Source organism: Prionailurus viverrinus, chromosome C1 (genome assembly GCF_022837055.1).
Source record: "Prionailurus viverrinus isolate Anna chromosome C1, UM_Priviv_1.0, whole genome shotgun sequence".
In the NCBI taxonomy this organism is placed as follows: Eukaryota; Metazoa; Chordata; class Mammalia; order Carnivora; family Felidae; genus Prionailurus; species Prionailurus viverrinus.
Genome location: NC_062568.1, coordinates 197,915,087 through 197,933,664, shown reverse-complemented (window position 1 = coordinate 197,933,664; position 18,578 = coordinate 197,915,087). Strand labels below are relative to the sequence as shown.

At 60.9% G+C, this 18,578-nt stretch overlaps 1 protein-coding gene across 1 annotated transcript in view; it reads left to right on the top strand.

The window, feature by feature from the left end:
- EPHA8 (EPH receptor A8) overlaps positions 1-18,350 on the top strand; it is a 34,197-nt gene extending 15,847 nt beyond the window's left edge. Inside the window, exons 4-17 of the mRNA XM_047871088.1 lie at positions 4,137-4,292; positions 6,439-6,774; positions 10,977-11,101; positions 11,179-11,341; positions 12,569-12,662; positions 13,633-13,697; positions 14,532-14,696; positions 14,887-15,072; positions 15,380-15,441; positions 15,919-16,128; positions 17,033-17,182; positions 17,275-17,465; positions 17,920-18,093; positions 18,236-18,350. Of these exons, the coding sequence (XP_047727044.1) occupies positions 4,137-4,292; positions 6,439-6,774; positions 10,977-11,101; positions 11,179-11,341; positions 12,569-12,662; positions 13,633-13,697; positions 14,532-14,696; positions 14,887-15,072; positions 15,380-15,441; positions 15,919-16,128; positions 17,033-17,182; positions 17,275-17,465; positions 17,920-18,093; positions 18,236-18,350 (2,192 nt within the window). The remainder of the gene's footprint in view (positions 1-4,136; positions 4,293-6,438; positions 6,775-10,976; positions 11,102-11,178; positions 11,342-12,568; positions 12,663-13,632; positions 13,698-14,531; positions 14,697-14,886; positions 15,073-15,379; positions 15,442-15,918; positions 16,129-17,032; positions 17,183-17,274; positions 17,466-17,919; positions 18,094-18,235) is intronic.
- Positions 18,351-18,578: the final 228 nt, after the last annotated feature.

Genomic DNA, 18,578 nt, shown 5'->3' with positions numbered 1-18,578 from the left:
CATCCTCACCCCTCCTTGGGTGGGTACCCTGAGAGTGGGGAGGCTGGGGGGCCAAGCAGGAGCTGGGAACAGACTGGGGGTGCCCTTCTGGGCTGCTTGAGTTGTCCTTTCAAAGCTGCGGCTCCCTCCACCACCGATCCACCTGCGTGGGACTCCCTGAGGACCGTGGGCCCCTGGCTTCTCCATCAGACAGTTGTCTCTGAGCAAACCGTTGAGGAGGAAGGCTGGGCCCTGGGGTCCCCGCCTGCCCGGCCTGAACCCTCCACCTTCCTTCTTAGCAAAAAGGGAGGATCCAGAGCCTGAGGCCTGCAGCAGGGGCCGGCCCACGGCGATGGCCTCCCTCCCGGCCTCCCTTCCCCCTGGTTTCACCCTCACCGCTCTCCTCAGAGGTGGCCAGGAAGCACTCAGTTTGACAGAGAAGACAGTGAAAGCCCATGGGAAAGGGACCAAGCCAGTTGCCCGGCTCTTTGAGGCCTCACCGAGACCCCTCAGGCCTCAGAGACCCACAGAAGAACGTCAGAGCCAGGCGGAGCTCGTCCAGTCTGCCAGTAGGGAAACGGAGGCCCGGACAGGTGATGTGACTGGCCCAAGGGCACACAGCTAGGGGTGTGATTGCATCCCAGATCTCCCAACTCCTTGAGCAGAGCGGTCCCCTCACAACACAGTTCCAGACCCAGGCGCCCCCCCCCCCCCCCCCCCCCCACAGCTGGCTGCAGCCCCCTCCTCCCCGGGAAGGGGAGAGACCTCTCAGAACATCACCCAGCAGAGCAGCAGCCCCGAGTCTGAAGTCCTGGTTGCCGTCCTTCCCGTCACCTGGACGCAGAATACAAACCACCCTCCGAGGCCCTAATCATTTTTCTATAAATATCAGAGCGTCTCGTTTCGGAGGGGGAGCGTGAGCGACGAGCTCTTTTGCCTTCCTGACTGTGTTTAAAATCTGATTTAGAATTAATTTCCTTTGGTCATCCACCGGCAGACACCTTATTTGTCAAATCTCAGGCTCTTGGCGGGGGAGAGGGGAGAGGTGGTGGGGCCTCAGGCAGCTGCCGGCCTGACAGGCGGCCTGGGCAAGGTGCCCTCGGCAGGGGCAGCAGCCCCGCCTGGCTCCCGGCCGACACGCGGGCCACGCAGACTCCGGAAGCGCCCTGGGTCGGCGGGCGGGGCCGGGCCCCTGCCCAGGGCCGCTCCATCTGTCTCGGCCATTAATTCCCGGCTCTGCCTCCAGGTCTCCGGGCTCCCCGAGGCCTGGTGATTAGTATTCTTATTAAAGATTATTTTATTTTCATTGCGCGGATTAATCTGGCTCTGACACGTTACAGCCATATGGGTATTAGCAGAGCGCGTGAGAACCGCCCATCGGTGAGCGGCAGAATGGCCAGGCCGTCTCTAAGCCCCGGTCCATGTTGAGAGGCTGGTGGGGGAAAGGCCCGGGCTCCAGAGGCTCCCCCACCTGGGTTTGCATTCTGGCCCAGCGAGGAGCCTAGAGCAAGGCACTCCGCCGGCCGGTTTCCTCTCTGCCAAACAAATGTATTAATGGCAGCCACGTAGCATTGTGATAAGTGCCAGGCGCTGTCCTGACGTGAATTCACATGCATTTGCTCATGCCATCCTCACAACAGCCCAGGGAGGTGGGGGACTATTATTATCCCCATTTTATAGATGAAGAAACTGAGGCCCAGCAGGCTGCCTAGCGTCCCTTCGCCTAGAGCAGAAGAGGAGCCCAGGCAGCCTGCTTCCAAGTTTCCACTCTTAACTGACAAGAACCAGATGGACTCTGAACGGCCAGGGGCTCAAGACCTGCAGGCTGTCGTGCTGTGCTTGCTTTATGCCATGAATCACCCCAGGGTGTCACCATACGTGTGCTGTGTGCCTCTCACTGCTCCGATGGCACATTGAGAGCAGGACCGACTCCTCGTATCTCGGCTCCGTGGCAGAATCTCAATAAATGTGGGTGAAGGAATAAATGAGGGGAGGAATGAGCGAATGGTCCCGAACTGCTAGCCGACATGGATCTGCTAACTATGGGGAGGGTCACTGTCATTCAGTTCAACAACAGGCTCAACAAATGTTTGCTGATGAAGCACAAAACCTTCCTCTGCCCCATTCCTGGGCCTGGAGGAAGGCTCCTAGGCTGTGCCCCAGGGCTTTGTCTCCCGGAGGGCTTCTGGGAGGAGGAGGTGAGATCACGGTGCGTCAGCTAGGAGTCAGCTAGGAGCCCCACAACCCGGAGCTCCCAGCGAGCCCTGAGCCCTCGTGGGTCTCTCCAGGGGGGAGGGAAGAAGTCTCAAAACTGAGGCACACGTTCGCCAACTCTCCAACCTGTGAGCCCCTTCTGGCTCCACCCCCTCTGAGTCTGGGAAGCGGTATCATTTCTCCCGATGCCGGGTTTTCTCTCAAGCCTGTAGCATTTTACAAATTAACTTGATTTTAGCTGTTATAATACACAGTGAACTTCCCGGTGGCCCCTGTTGCAAAGGAGGTCAGGTCCGTGGTGCAGCTGAGGACCACCCGGCTAGGTGGCATTTGGTCCTCCTTGAACTCCCGGGATCTCTCCCTGCTGCAGAGCAGATCACGGCGGGATTAGCTCACTTTGAAAACTTGGCACTGACCGCTTCTGCTCCGAGCCAGACTCTAGGAAGTTTGAGATGAATAGGGCAGCCCTGCCCTTGTTCACCAGGAGCTGCCCACAAGCACCTTCCGGTTTAGGAGGAGGGCCAGACGTACCGATACACAAGTACAGCCATAGTGTTATTGGTGGCGATACTGAGCAGGGACTGCAGAAGTGGGGCAGGGAGGAGTTGTTTCTACGCACCTGCATATGTGTGTGTGTGTGCGTACACGTGGAGGTGTGGAGAAAGGCTTCGTTCCAAGGGACAGGAAGATGAATCTTGAGAGTGTGACAGGTGGACAGAAAGGACAAGCCATCCCAGGAAGAAGGCTTAGCACGTGCAAAGGCCCCGACGCAGGAAACAACCTGCTGGGTGTGGGGAGTGGCCGGTCCTTTAGTTTGGCCTGTGGATGGCGAGTGAGAGGTGACACTGGAGGAGGCTGCGGGAGGGCTGTGCCTGCCACGCTTTATTGTTAGGCCGTGAGGGTGTGAACCGGCAGTGACCAAGTCAGGTGTCGTTTTAGGGAGTTCCGTAACGTAGAATACCCCCACTCCCTGTGTGGCTGACAACTTCTTACTGCTTAGACACGATCCAAATACCATTTCCTCCCCTGAGAAAGTAGCTCCTCGCACAATTTACCCTTTGCCACCTCACCCGCTTTATTTCCTTCCTGGCAATGATCACGGCCTCGTTTACCGCACCCCAAGGTGCTGGCTCTGTGAGGGCAGAATGAATGGCAGTCACACTGGCAGCTGGGACTGGGGACTGGGGAGGCAAGGCTGGAGGCTGGGTCATCCAGGTGAGAGATGAAGCAAGTGTGGCGGAGGCCGGGGAGAAGGTCACGTACAAGACTGGTCAGTCCCGGTCACGGTGACAGGCTCTGGGAGGGGCGGGAGCCTGTGAGTCCTGGAGAGTCAGCATTGCTTGGGGAGCTTGGAAAACAGATCCCCAGGCCCCACGCCTGGCTCTTCTAACTGGTTGGCCGTGGTGGGGCCTGGAATCTATATTTTTATAGGGGTCCTATCACCTGGGTCTCTTTTCCAGTCACATTCCCACCTGCACCATTCCCTTCCAGCTTTCGTTCCTACCCAAGTCCCAACCCCAACCCTTGGATGCTGAGCCTCCTGACCCCCACACCCGAGGCAGTGTCTCACTCAGGGCCCGGTGTCCGGTGATGGGCAGACTCAGGCTGGAGACCGGCCTGGGTGGGAAGGGCCGCAGCGGGAGACGTGACTCTGGTTTGAAGAGGCTCTTTCCTGTGCCGACTTCGGGGCCGGGACTCAGGTATCGGGGTCCCAGCCTCAGTTCTGCCCCCGACTAGCTGTGCAACCCTGTGTAAGTCACAGGCCCTCTCTCTGCGCTTCGGTCCCTCCATCTGCAGATGAGGGTAGGACCTGGTGATGCTGAAGGGCTACACCCGTGTCCCTCCGGAGATCCCACTGGAAGCCTTGGGTCAGAGGGAAAGCTGCCCCGAGGCCTGCCAGGGTGGCCCGGCTGGCTCACCTGAAGCCGCCTTGTCCTCCGCAGCCTGTGAGCTGGGCTTCTACAAGTCGGCCCCTGGGGACCAGCTCTGCGCCCGCTGCCCTCCCCACAGCCACTCTGCAGCCCCCGCTGCCCAGGCCTGCCACTGTGACCTCAGCTACTACCGTGCGGCCCTGGACCCACCGTCTGCAGCCTGCACCCGTGAGTACCACCCCGAGCCCCAGCATCCTGGAGATCAAGACCGGGCCAGGACCGCATGCTCCCAGGACTCCAGGGACCCAGTCAGTGCTCTGTGGGTGAGGCAGGGACAGGTGGCTCTCTTGGGCCGGGGGCCAGTCTGGGGTAAGGGGGGTGACTCCGACTGACTCCTCCGTGGTGGCCTTGACCTCTCTGAGGTCCCTACTTCTTGTCACATGTCACCTGCCATCTCTACAGGGAAATCCTTCCTTCCTTCCTTCCCTCAGTCTTTCCTCTTTGCTTCGGGGAGCAGGCGAGAGCTGGACTCATGCCCCGCCCGGTACCAGGCGTTTTGGGTCATCTTCTGATCCGGCAGTGATCCTGCTGTCCTGGGAGCTGGGGTGGGCGAGCCAGGGGTTCCCGTGAAGCAAGGGCCCGTCAGAGGAGCCCCCTAACCGCCACCGTCCTCGATGGACTGCCTGAGCTGCCTTAGTGGGTGTGGGGTTTGGGGTGAGTGTGTATAGGAATTATGTGTGGCCGCCTGCTTGGATGTGGCACGCGTGTGTCTGGTTCTGGGTGTGCCCTGGAAGGCCGGCAGCGATCAGAACACTGTGTGTGTCTGTGTCGGCAGCTGCTCCCGTAAGAGGGGCCCGCATAGTGTTTGTGTGCCTGGGCGCGAGCGTGAGAGTCTCGTGCCCACGTACGCAAAGGACTCTGAGGGGTGCGTGTGCACATGTGGGTCCCTGTAGGGGATTCCTAGGTCCCCGCAGAGCTTGGACGAATGTGCCTTGTGAGCCCAGCGTGTGCGCACGTGGCCCAGCAGGGGAGGCGCGTGTGCCCGGAGAGGGCGTGGTTGCGTGTGCTCATGCCCTGTGCACCTGAGGGGACTCCGAGGGGCTCTGACACCGCGCCTGCAGGGCTGTGTGCCTGGGCGTTCTGCGTGCTGCGGGCGGGGCTCCTTCATGGCCTCCTCTCCTGGCCGGAAGGGGCCTCTCACGCTCCCATCCCGGCTGGGAGGCGTGGCAGCCAGCTCAGCCTACCCCGTTTGCCAGTGCTGGTCTCTTGAGGTGGAGTGAGGGGCACTTCTCACTGGTTTTGCCCCCCGAGTCGGTCTCCAGTCTCCCCCTCCCCCCCACCTCCATCACACCCAGCTCCCGGGCTCCCTGTACGTGGCATGCACACACACACACACACACACACACACACACACACTTTGTCCCTCCCTCCCTCCGTCCACTGTCCTGCCCAGACCCATGCGTTTTCCCCACATGGGACCTGCCGATACAGAAAGGATGGCTGCGCGATGTGGCGCCTACCACGGGCTTTGCAGGCAAGGTGAGCCCAGCTCTAGGTCACGGACACTTGTTCTCAGCTAGCCGGACTCCAGTTTTTCTCCAAATCCACAATTCAGTGCCCTCGGGTTCTAGAAATCTTACGACTGTAAACGACTAAGCTTTTAGTATTCCGCACCCTTCAGATTCTACTATTCTCTGTGGTTTTGAGATTCTACTCTTCTATTTTCTTGAGATCTGAGAGTCTCCGCCTGAGATGCTGAGGCTTGAAATTCTGAGCCCCAGGGCCCACCCCCCTCAGCACCCCCAGTCCCTCCAGACTCGAATCCCCGCCCCCAGGAGCCTACCCCAGCCCCACCTTTCTCTCCAAAACCTCTGCGCTTCCCAGACTGGGGCTCTGGGCACACACTGCTGCAGAGACCTCCACTGGGCTTCCCGGAGCCTCCATTTTACGCCCAAGCGGTGCTCAGCGGTCTGTGCTTTAGGTCCAGCGCAGGGTGAAGGAGTGAAATGCGGCGCGCAAATGACAGAGGCATTTCGCTCCCGCCCCCAGGGTGGCTGCTGTGGGCCCCTCTCCCTCCCCCCCAGGGTTGTCAGTGTGTCCACCTGCTCTGCATGAAAACGCTGGGAAACGCAAACCCCGATCCCTGTAGGTCCTGTGGCGGGACAGGGCAGGGGGTTCTGCACGCGGACCTGACGCCGTGGTCCGGGCTGGCACCGCCTCGGCCATCAGGGAGCTTCCCGAGGCTGGAGAAGGGGTGACCTTACCCTTGGGGAGCCCCACGTATCACGGGGGGAGTCCCGGCCCTTCCCTGGTGTGTGATGAGTGGGAGGCCGTTGCAGCCCACCATGGCCGCCCGCCGTTCTCTCCTCCCCAGGGCCGCCCTCGGCACCGGTGAACCTGATCTCCAGCGTGAATGGGACATCCGTGACCCTGGAGTGGGCCCCCCCCCTGGACCCAGGCGGCCGCAACGACATCACCTACAACGCCGTGTGCCGCCGCTGCCCCTGGGCGTTGGGCCACTGCGAGACGTGTGGGAGTGGCACCCGCTTCGTGCCCCAGCAGACAAGCCTGGTGCGGGCCAGCCTGCTGGTGGCCAATCTGCTGGCCCACATGAACTACTCCTTCTGGATCGAGGCCGTCAACGGCGTGTCCGACCTGAGCCCCGAGCCCCGCCGGGCGGCTGTTGTCAACATCACCACGAACCAGGCAGGTAGGCGGAGATGCTCCGTGCCCCGGCTTCCCTGGCCCCTGGCCCTCGCAGGATCGGAGCACCGCCCCGTACGCGGTGGTGTTTCGGGCAAGTGCCTGCCTCTCCTGGCCCAGCCTTCCTCCCCAGGACTGGGAGTTGCAGGCTCTCCACACCCTTAGAAAAGTAGATCCTGCCCCGTAGGTGGGAGAAATCCGACAAGGTCAGAGACGGGCCTCCATGGCCATCGTAGGCCTGGGTTCCAGAGCTTTCTCTCTGCCTCTGTTTCTTCCTTGGTGCACTGGGAATAACAGTACGTGCCTCAGGTCCTATTTGGGGGCTTAAGTGAGAGAAATGAAAACTCCGAGCCCAGCACCTGGCCCAAGGTACCTGCTCAATAAATGTCATTAAAAAATAAAATCACTCTGATTATCATTTTCCAGAACACCTGCCACTGCTGCCCCTGGGAGGGATTTGGTTGCACTGGTTTGGACAACAGCCATTTATCTCTGTGTGTCTAGACAGTTGCTGGGCTGAATTTAGCCCCTGGAGCCCCTCCCTTTCCAAATTCTGGTGAGTCCTGCCTGTCAAGTGACAGCCCGGCCCAAGAGCCCACCACAGTAGCTTCTCCATTAACAGCCACCCCATCACACATCTAAGCCCACCGTGGCCCCGACCCCATCTCCCCCCAGCACCATGCAGGCCTGGTCCAGCAGTCACTATTCTCACCATGTCACCGAGGAGGAGTCTGAGGCTCTGTGTCACCCCACAGGAAGTGGCAGAGGCAGGATTCAAACCCAGGTCTGCCTCGCACCCAAGTGAAACAGGAGATCCAACTGTGAGCCCAGGGCACCCCCTCCCTGATGCCAGGCTTTGTCCATTCAAGAGACCCTCTTCCAACCGACATTTGTGGGGCACGCACCGAATGCCCAGCTCTGTGCTCGGGGCTGGCGACACAGTGGGGAATAGGCCTGTGTGCCTGGTGCGTGGGGCCCTGCCCTCGGCCACTGGTCTCCAGGGAGACTGGGGCAGGCGGCTGGCTGGCCGGGGTGCAGGTGGAGTAAAACCCAGGGACATTCCCGACACCGTCAGTACGCTCCATCGTTAAAAGAGAAACCCTCCCTTGAAGCCACGCTCCCTTCCAGCCCCCAGACCATTTCCGTTCCCAGGAAACCTTCCTGAAAGAGCTGTCTGTCCTGCTGTATCTGCGTCCTCGCTGTATCGGTGAGCCTCTTTGGGCGGCTCCTATCAGGCATCTTTCCCCACCTGGCCCCTGAAGTCCAATGCCTCCACCGGGCCACACGCCGCAGGGACTTCTCTCCCTGTTCTTTTCTCATTGGTGGAACACCTGCGTCTTGCCCCCAAGCCCTGCACATCCCCCATTTTCTGTTCACCTGTCTGGCCTGCCCTTGTCCATCCTGCCAGCCCCTCTTCCCCGAACAACCTCAAAAGGCTGGAAGGACCCTGGGCTTGTCCCAGACGCTCCTCCCTCCCCTGTTCAGCCAGGTCCATCTTTTCCGAGTGATCTTATCAGGGCCCGTGGCTTGGAATCCGCTCTGTGTGACATCCCACAAATGTACCAGCACGGACCTCTCCCCTGAGGCCTAGCTGCCCACTCCCGCCCCCACTTGGATGTGTTTTAGCCACACAGCACCCCCAGACCTGCACCTCCCAGAGGCCCCCCACCTCAGGACACGGCACCACTGTTCAGGGGGATGCTGGAGCCCCACACCCCGTTGTCAGCCTGACTCTCCCTCCCTCCCTCCCTCCCTCCCTCCTCCACCACCCGCCGGCCCCACCGGGCCCCACTTCAGGTGACCACCGCCCCCTCAGAGTCCTTCCAGTGCATCTGCCTTACTCTGCTCAGGCCGTCATAGCAAAATACCGTAGGTTGGGGGCTTAAACCCTGGAGGTTTTTGCTCACGGTTCTTGAGGCTGGAAGTCCAAGATCAAGATGCTGGCCGGTTTGGTTTCTAGTGAGAACCCTCTTCCCGGCTCGTGGACAGCTGCCCTCTTGCTGTGTCCTCACAAGGCAGAGAAAGAGAGAAGTGTCTGGTGGCTTTTCTTATAAAGGCACTGATCCCATCATGAGAGTCTCACCTGCATGACCCCCTCTGTACCTAATTATCTCCCTAAGACCCTACGTACAAAGACTACCAGGTTGGGGGTTAGGGCTGCAATATGTGAATTTGGGAGGGGGACACAATTCAGTCCACAGCACTGTCCACACCCCCAGCGTGTGCTGTGTGGGCCACCACAGGGACCCCCTTCCCCTCGCCCCGTGACGCCTTCTCACACTGCGTCCTGAATGAGCTTTCCAGATGTAAGCGAGGCCCGGTCCTACACGAGCCCTTTACCAGCTTCAGCCTGAGCTCAGATCCCATTCCGATCCTCCCAGGGCCGAGGGACACCCATGCCACCCACCCTACCCACCTTCTCCAGCCTCGCGCTTCCCCCTGCCCTGCCCTGCCCTGGACCTTGGCTTTACCTCTCTTTCTGAGCGACAGGCCCCTCCCTGTGAGGTCCAGTGGCTGGCTCCTTCAGTCCTCAGTTCCACTGTCACCCCTGCCTTGGGGAGGCCCACTCTGACCACCCCCAACTGAAATGGCCTGACTCCACCTGGCCCCTGCACACAACGTTTCCTCCATCACACGCAGTGCCTTCTTCTGTCCCTCATGGCACTTCACCAACCTGTTGACTGCACATGGATTTACCTTCTTGCTTTCTGTCTCTGTCATAGATCATAAGCTCCTCGAGGGCTGCCGTGGTCACTACAGGAACCCCAGGTCCTAGCGGACCACAAGGCATGTGGGGAAGGCATTCAGGAAATCCTGAGGGGGCCAGGGCAGACAACAGCCCTGAGCAAATGGGTGAGGTCTAGCCTCACAGAATGCTGGCCCCTCCCCGCTCTGTCCTCCTTCTCCCCTCTCCCTCCTCCCTCTCACCTCTCCCCTTCCCCCCTCTCCCTCCCACTCTGTCTTCTCGGCAGCCACCTCCTCCTGGAGCCCTCAGGTGACCCCACCCTGTTTTCCTTCCACCTCTGCGCTCTGTCCCCCTGTGTCTGCTCCACTCACACGGGACCTCTGGCCTTGGAAGTTCTTTGGTTTTTAAGAGGCGCCCACATACTGCTGGCACCACAATGGTCTTATCTGATCCTCACCTCCTCCTGGCTGGTGGTGCTTCTAGCTTCTCTTTCTGGTTGGGGAAAGTGTCCCCCCCCCCCAGATGGTATCGGTCCCAGCCAGCAAGAGAAGGCCGGGTTGTGAACCCAGGCCTGATTCCCAGGCTGGTGGGGGGCCCCCTGTGCCACACTCTCCAACTTCACTCTGGACTTCTCAATTTTTCACGTCAAAGCCACCCAGCAGTATTTATTGGGCACCTGCTGTGCGTAGTCCCTGCCTTCAGGGAGCTCCGGGGAGACAGGATGCCCTGATAGGGAGCAAGAACTGGGCGTGGGGGGCAGCCGGGGGCAGCTGGGGGACCCTGGAGGTGTGGGGCCGAGAGTCAGCTTGGCTGCCGTGGGGTCTGTATCTGGTACTTCCCAGCAGACTCACATCAGGGGTAACTGCACCGAACGCAGGAGGGAGGGAGGGACTGAAAGGCTCGGTCAGTGAGTAACGGGGGTGCACTGGGGACCTAGCGTGACACGGGAATGCTTGAGCTCAGATGGGCTCAGCTCAGGTCCTTCCCCTGAGTGTCAGAGCTGCTGCAGTCACACTCTCCAAGCGCAGGCGGTGAGGACGCTGCTTCCTTCCGTCCTGCCCCTCCCTCCCTTCTCCTTTTCTTCTTCCTCCTCAGGCACCCCTGAGATCCTGCTCCACTCCAGGCCTTGGGCTCGGGGTGGGAGGCATCGGGTGGTGGGGCCCCACGTGGACGAGGGTGTCTGCTGGATGAGGCTGGCGGGGCTCCAGCACGCTGCCAGGGGATGGGCCTGGCCAGCGGGGAGGTGGAGGCAGTGGAAGCTGGACTAGTCAGGCCTCCTCTGGGTCAAGCCAACCCCAGCGTCCTAGACCCCTGGACCGCAGCCAGGCTGTGCCGACCCCGGGTGACCGACCAGAGCGGCAGCCGGTGATTTGCTAGGAGGATTGGAGGGTGCCGGCTGGCCTAGGGCCGGGGCAGGACTGTTGGCAAGGTGAACACGGCCCAAGCCAGGGTCCCTGGGACAGAGGCCGGGCTCCATTATCACCCACCCTCCCATCTGACCGAGGCTGGCCTCCCACCCCCAGCCCCGTCCCAGGTGGTGGTGATCCGCCAGGAGCGGGCGGGCCAGACCAGCGTCTCCCTGCTGTGGCAGGAGCCAGAGCAACCCAATGGCATCATCCTGGAGTATGAGATCAAGTACTACGAGAAGGTACCAGCGGGGAAGGGAGGAGGGGGGAGGGGAAGCAGGCGGGAGGACCCTTGGCCGACCACCCCTCTCGCGGGCAGGACAAGGAGATGCAGAGCTACTCCACCCTCAAGGCCGTCACCACCAGGGCCACCGTGTCGGGCCTCAAGCCGGGCACCCGCTACATGTTCCAGGTCCGAGCCCGCACCTCTGCAGGCTGCGGCCGCTTCAGCCAGGCCATGGAGGTGGAGACCGGGAAACCCCGTGAGTGCAGGGGAGGACGAGGGAGCCGGGCCAGGCCAGGGGCCGTGGGGGGGTGAGAGGAAGGGGATGTGCTGAGCGGGTGCCTGTGCTGGGTTGGCATTTTCACAGGTGAAAGCCTGAGGCTCAGAGAAGGGAGGTTACTTGCCCGAAGGGACAGAGCTGATAACCACCCATCTGCCACTGGCTTTTCCTGAGTATCGGTGTGGCGTGCGGGTGGCATGGCGCCCTTTGCCAGCACGGTCACCTTATAACCGTCCCAGAGGCCCTCTGGTGCGTTGCCGTTATCCACATCCCCATTTCACAGATGAGGAAAATGGGGATCAAAGCAGTAAAATGAATCGTCCGAGGTCACCCAGCAAGGCAGGATTCAAGCCTGGTCAGTCTGGGGACGAGTTCTGTGCCCCTTCCGCAGTATCCTCCTGCCCCCAGCCTCCAGAATAGTGGTTCCCACAGCGTAGTCTGGGATCAGCAGCAGCATCACCCGGAAGGTACTAGAAATGCTGGTTCTCAGGCCCCACACCAGACCTTCTGAATCAGAAACCCTGGGGTGAGGGCCCAGCAATGCAGCGTTTAGTAAGCCCTCGGGGTGATTCTGAGGCGCCTTCAGGCTTGGAAACGCCCTGCCCCTGTCTCCAGCTGCTTGGGGTCCTTTCTCAGCTCTACACTCGGGTACCCTCCCCGGGGTGGTACTGGGATAGAAAGGTTCAAGGCTGAGTTCATGACCCCCTTCCACTGGCACTGCCTTGGCACTCCTGTGCCAGATAGGAATCCTGCCTGGCTCGGTCCCATTTACTGTGTGACCCTGAGTAAGTTCCCTGAGTTCTCTGAGCCACACCTTTCTTGTCTAAACACAAGATGATCCTGGGATTGCCCTGTAATTGGGAGTGAAACCCGCACCTCTCAGCACATTCGGCTTTGTTACTGTTTGACTATCAGGCAGGACAGGCCCGTTACAGCTGAGGAAACTGAGGCTCAGACAAGTCTAGTGATTCTCTGCGGCTCACAGAGCCCCAGGAAGTGGTGGCACCGGGGCGGGAAGCCAGGAAGCATGGGTGAGCAGGGTCTTGAAAGGGAAGCTTAGTGGAGGGTGGGGGCAGAGGGGGAGGTGGCCTGTGACCGGACTCTGGGCTGACTCACAGCTGAGGACGCTGCCCACCGAGCCCGGAAGAGCCACCAGACCCCCGGGCCTGAGAGGCTGGTGCCCCACCCCGCTTTCCTCCTCTGCAGGGCCCCGCTATGACACCAGGACCATTGTCTGGATCTGCCTGACGCTCATCACGGGTCTGGTGGTGCTTCTGCTCCTGCTTATCTGCAAAAAGAGGTGTGTGGTCCCTGCCCCCAGCCACCCCAAGCCCCTCCTCTGGAGCCCTGTGTCCCCAGCCCGTGCCGAGCCCCACCAAGCCAGTGTTCCCCTTGTGCCTGCGGGCAGGTTCCTCATATAAACCTGCTCTTCTTTCCTCCTTCACTTTGTCTTGCCCGCTACCCGCCCCCCTCCCCCGCATGCCCCGCACATCCCCCATTTTCTGTCCGCCTCTCTGGCCTGCCCTTCTTCCTCTCTGCTAGCCCCTCGTCTCTGAACAACCTCGAAAGGCTAGAGGACCCCGGGCTTGTCCCGGACCCTCCTCTTTTCCCTGTTCACCCAGGTCCGTCTTTCCCGAGGGACCTTATCAGGGCCCCTGGCTTGGAATTGCGCTCCCGTGCAGTCCATGGGGTGGACATCACTTCGGGTGACCACCTTGTTTAAGCCTGTGATGTGGAGATCCTGGTCTTGTGTTGCAGGGGAGCTAGTTGGGGACCAGGGACGTTAGGCCTCTTCCACCAAGCAGATGTCAGAGCTGGGACGGGACCCCAGGTCTGCCAAAACTGAAGCCGTTGTTCTCTCTCTGACTCCATCGCAGAGGGAGGTAGCGATGAGGACGCTTGTGTACTTCCTGTCACAGGCAGTGAGGATTGGAAGCATTGTACTGTTTCCTGGAGACACAGGCCCAGGGGAGGGAGGGGGCTTGCCAAGGTCACACAGTGCGGTAGACACCCGAGGCCTCGCCTCCCGGCCACCCCACCAAGGGTGGTTTCGTGTAAAACGGGGCCGATAATGCATAGACTGCTGTGCGGGCCGAGTGCGCTTGACTTCGCAAGTTGTAATTGTCAAAGATGTCACGGTCCAGCCGGGTCGAGAGCCGGAGGGCAGGGACTTCCCTCTGCAGGGGCTGACCCCGAAGGGGAAGGAGCTGGAAGGGAGGCGTTCTGGCCCTGCACGGGGTCAGGGCTGAGGCTAGGGGCGTCCTCCACAGGCACTGTGGCTACAGCAAGGCCTTCCAGGACTCTGACGAGAAGATGCAGTATCAGAACGGGCAGGGTGAGTGCGGGGGACCCAGGGACGTGGGGTCACAGTGGGAACCAGCACCGGCCCGGGGAGGGCACGGGTGGGAGGAGCAAGGGCCCACAGGGAAGAGCAGAGCCCCAGGGAAAGACAGCGAGGTCATAGAGACCTGAGGCCTCAGGTGCTGCTTCCCTTTATTGGGTTTGCAGACGCCGCTGAGAAGGCTAAAAACCCTCCGCCCAGGGAAATGCACAAGTTTGTGCGCTCACGCACAATTCTGCACACTGGTGGGGGGCAGGGGGGCATCATATGCTCTTGGATAAGAACCTGTGCTACCGAGAGCTTTCTCAGGACCCTGCAGAGGCCCCAGAAAACAAGGATAATTAGGAGAAAGCCTACCTCCGTACCGCACTTCTGTGCCCATGGTAGACGTTAGTATTACTTATGGTACTGATTCTCACTGAGCTGAACGCCAACATCAGAATCCTCCTTAACACAGTCTTCTAGAGAACTACTGTGAATCAAAATTGGCCTTTGTGACGAAAACATTTTTGCTACGTTTCTACCCCAGAACGATTTAGAAAGACCTTAAAGACTCTAGCAGTGACCCCAGAAAACCTAACAGCAGATATACTCAGAACTCACTGGAAACCCCAGTGTCCTCTAGAGACCCCATAGCTTCTCCACAGAGACCCTGTTATCGCTCGGTAAGCACACATTAGGCACCTACTGTTTGCCGCCACATCCTGAGATAGCCAGGGATGCTCCTTACCCTCCAGCCCCCACCCCAGACCTCTCCCAGGCCCATAGAACGCTGCGAAAGAAAGTCTCCTGCACCCTCCTGATGGCCCTTCTTTCCTGGTCCCTCAGCACCCCCACCTGTCTTCCTGCCCCTGCACCATCCCCCAGGGAAGATCCCAGAGCCCCAGTTCTATGCAGAACCCCATAACTATGAGGAGCCAGGCCAGGCGGGCCACGGTTTCACCAGAGAGATTGAAGCCTCCAGGATCCACATCGAGAAAATTATCGGCTCTGGTGAGCCTTGGGGGTTGTGAAGGTGGGGACAGCACAGGGGGGTGCCCGGGGGAGGGGCACCCAGGGCAGAGGGAGAGGGGAACCAAGGAGCCCGTACGGCAGACATGTGGGGCAGGGGGCGTGCCAGGGACCAGGTGTGGAGAGAAGGGTCCCATAGCCCTCCCCTGCCTGCCCTGCTCGGGATCCACAGGAGAGTCGGGAGAAGTCTGCTACGGGCGGCTGCGGGTGCCAGGGCAGCAGGACGTGCCCGTGGCCATCAAGGCCCTCAAAGCCGGCTACACAGAGAGACAGCGGCGGGACTTTCTGAGCGAGGCATCCATCATGGGTCAGTTTGACCACCCCAATATCATCCGCCTTGAAGGTGTCGTCACCCGTGGTAGGTGCCAGGCGAGGCCAGCCTCACCCTGAAGGGCCCCTCCTGCCCAGGACCAGGAGTCTGGGTCCATCCCTGGACTGCCGTGCTCTGCCCCTGCCCTGCCCCGTCCCCCTGGTTCAGGTCCTTGGATGACTTGGTTGGGAGGGGGCCCAGAGTCCGGGACCCCAGGGGGAACCCTAGACTTTCTGAAGCTGTCAAGTGCTGACCCACCTCCTGGCAGCTCCCAGAGGGGGCATGTTCCTGGGGTCTCCGATCAGCAGGTCTGATCCCCCCACCAAGAGCCACCCCTGCCTCTGTCCCTCCCCAGGCCGCCTGGCAATGATCGTGACTGAGTACATGGAGAACGGCTCCCTGGACGCCTTCCTGAGGGTGCGTGCCCCACCCGTCCTTCCACATGGGCTGGGGGGAGGGAAGTTCAGTCTGGGTGTTGGGAGATCATGTGAGGCCTCCAAACACCCTCAGGAACTTGGACCCAGTGGACCTGGGGAAGGGGAATGAGGCATGGGGAGGGGTCTTAAGGGTCAGCCAATCAAATTACCTTTCAGGGCCCCATCACATGAAGGTCCCTCTGCCACACGGGTCCTCTGCCCTGCACACAGGCTCAGAGGGGTGCCTCTGCGGGGACCCAGGGCTCCAGCCAGCTGGAAGGCATGGTGGGTGCGGTGGAAATCGCTAGACTCCCAGCCCCCACCCTACCATTTATTTGCTGAGCGTTCAGGCGCAGGGCTTAACCTCTCTGGGCCTCAGTTTCTCCTTCTGCAAAATGGGTGGGAAGTCATCAGAGCCCCACCTATACTTCGCAAACTGCCCAGAGCCTTCCTGAAGCCCAGCCGTGTCCCCCTACAGACTCACGACGGGCAGTTCACCATCATGCAGCTGGTGGGCATGCTCAGAGGTGTGGGTGCCGGCATGCGCTACCTCTCAGACCTGGGCTACATCCACCGAGACCTGGCCGCCCGCAACGTGCTGGTTGACAGCAACCTGGTCTGCAAGGTGTCTGACTTCGGGCTCTCCCGGGTGCTGGAGGACGACCCCGACGCGGCCTACACCACCACCGTGCGCAGTCCACACCCCTTCCCAGGAGGCCCGGGGAGGGGCAAGGTGGCAGGGGGTGGGGGTGGGGGCTCCTCACACGTAGTCAAGTGAAGTTGGAAGTGTCAGGGTCGCCTTCAATCTGGGGCACGTCCTACCTCTTCTCTGCAGCTGTTTCCCCCTCCGGGAAATGCAAGCCGCCATTCCCACCCTTTCTGTACCCCTGGGTGGCCTGGGCAGACACCAGGGCTGGTCTCCCCCTTGTCACTCACTCTCTGGGAGATGTGGGGAGGGGTGGCGTCTCCCTGAATCACAAATCCACTCCAGAGCTGTCTGCAAAGATTGGCTAGAAACTAGCATTTTCAGAACGTGTTCCATAGAGCTGTGGGTTTCTCTAGAGGTACCCTGAGGGCCGCCTTCAAGGCAGGAGGCTGAGTGGGCAGGGACCCAGGCCCCCCACCCTGCCTCAGCGAGAACCTTCCCTTAGGTCTCACCCACTGAGCGTCCTAATGAAGTTTCACTTAGAGAAAGGATTTTGTGACAAAAACAAACACAACAAAAAAAAAACAAAAACAAAAAACACACCAAAACCCCAAACCCAAAAAACCCAACCCACGAAGAAGGAAAGAAAGAAGAGCAGTTAGGGTGATGAGCAAGCCACATTCCGTGGGCTTGGTCTCTTGCTTAGGCATCAGCCTGTTGACTGATACTTACTGAGCACCTACTATGTTCCAGGCCCGCCACATACTTCCTTTGCTCAGTCTTCACGACAGCTGTGTGTGCAGGTCTCCCGGACCAGAACAGGTGCTCTAGGAAGGTGGAGGCCGTGTCTCCCCTCCTGGACTGCCAGTTTCCCAGCCTGGACCCAGTGCTTAGCTCCCCACTGCGGGTTGGGGAGAGGCCCTCAGCACTCCTGTGTGCCTTGCAGGGAGGCAAGATCCCGATCCGCTGGACGGCGCCCGAAGCCATCGCTTTCCGGACCTTCTCCTCGGCCAGCGATGTGTGGAGTTTCGGTGTGGTCATGTGGGAGGTGCTGGCCTATGGGGAGAGGCCCTACTGGAACATGACAAACCGTGACGTGAGTGCGGGACCCTGGCTGGGCAGGGGCCGCTGGGGGCCTTGGAGGGAGGGACCGCCTCCAGCCCAGCACTGTGCTTGCCCCCACCCCAGGTCATCAGCTCCGTGGAGGAGGGGTACCGCCTGCCTGCGCCCATGGGCTGCCCGCGCGCCCTGCACCAGCTCATGCTCGATTGCTGGCACAAGGACAGGGCCCAGCGGCCTCGCTTTTCCCAGATTGTCAGTGTCCTCGATGCCCTCATCCGGAGCCCTGAGAGTCTCAGGGCCACGGCCACTGTCAACAGGTGCCTGGTGCCCACCCCAGCTCTGCCCAAGCCCAGCTGCCCTCCCAGTATTTCCTGAGATAAGGCTCAGACTTAGTGTAAGCCCTGACATCTGGACCTCACCCAACCTGGGCCTCAAACCCCTACGCTGCTTAGGCTCCTGACCCAAGTCTGGACCCCTGATCCTTGCCTTACCTGGGTCCCTGACGGCTATTCTGCCTGGGCCCTTGACCCCTGTCCTGCCTGGGCCCCTGACTGCTGTCCTGCCTGGACCCTCGACCTCTGAGCTTCCTGGGCTTCTGACTCCTGCCCTGTCTGGGCCTTCCTCAGCCCTCTCTTTGCAGCCTGGGGGTGAGCTTCTCAGACCCTCTGCCTACTGCTGAGCCTGGATGGAGGCCGAGGGTGGCTAGTGCGAGGGTCCCTGAGGGAGGCAGAGGCCCTGGCAGGCCACTTACCAAAGACCCCTGTGCCTCAGGTGCCCGCCCCCTGCCTTTGCCCAGAGCTGCTTTGACCTCCGTGGGGGCGGGGGCGGCGGCGGGGGCCTCACCGTCGGGGACTGGCTGGACTCCATCCGCATGGGTCGCTACCGGGACCACTTTGCTGCCGGTGGATACTCCTCCCTGGGCATGGTGCTGCGTATGAACGCTCAGTGAGTGGAGGGGCCGGGTGGTGGTGCCCGTGGGGGTGGGGACAGGGGGAGAGGGCAGGAGACCAGAAGCAGGCTGGCAGCTCCAGGGAAGGGGGACCTGGCCTCCCAGGCCAACCCGGTCAGCACCGCCCTTCCTTCACAGGGACGTGCGTGCCCTGGGCATCACCCTCATGGGCCACCAGAAGAAGATCCTGGGCAGCATCCAGACCATGAGGGCCCAGCTGACCAGCACCCAGGGGCCCCGTCGGCACCTCTGACCTGAGGCTGGTGGGGCCCGGGCAGCAACTAAAAGTGGCCCCAAGTCGTGTCGGCCACCAGAGGACTTGCGCCGGGTCATGTCAGCCATCAGAGGACTTGCAGGGTTGGCCGGAGGTCGGGCAGCTCCCAGCCTCTGGTCCCTCCTCTCAGGTGCCAGGGAGGCCAAGAGCTCCGCCACAGGACCTGGTGTTAGCCAGAGTCAGGCTGCCTGGGAAGCGGCATTTGGT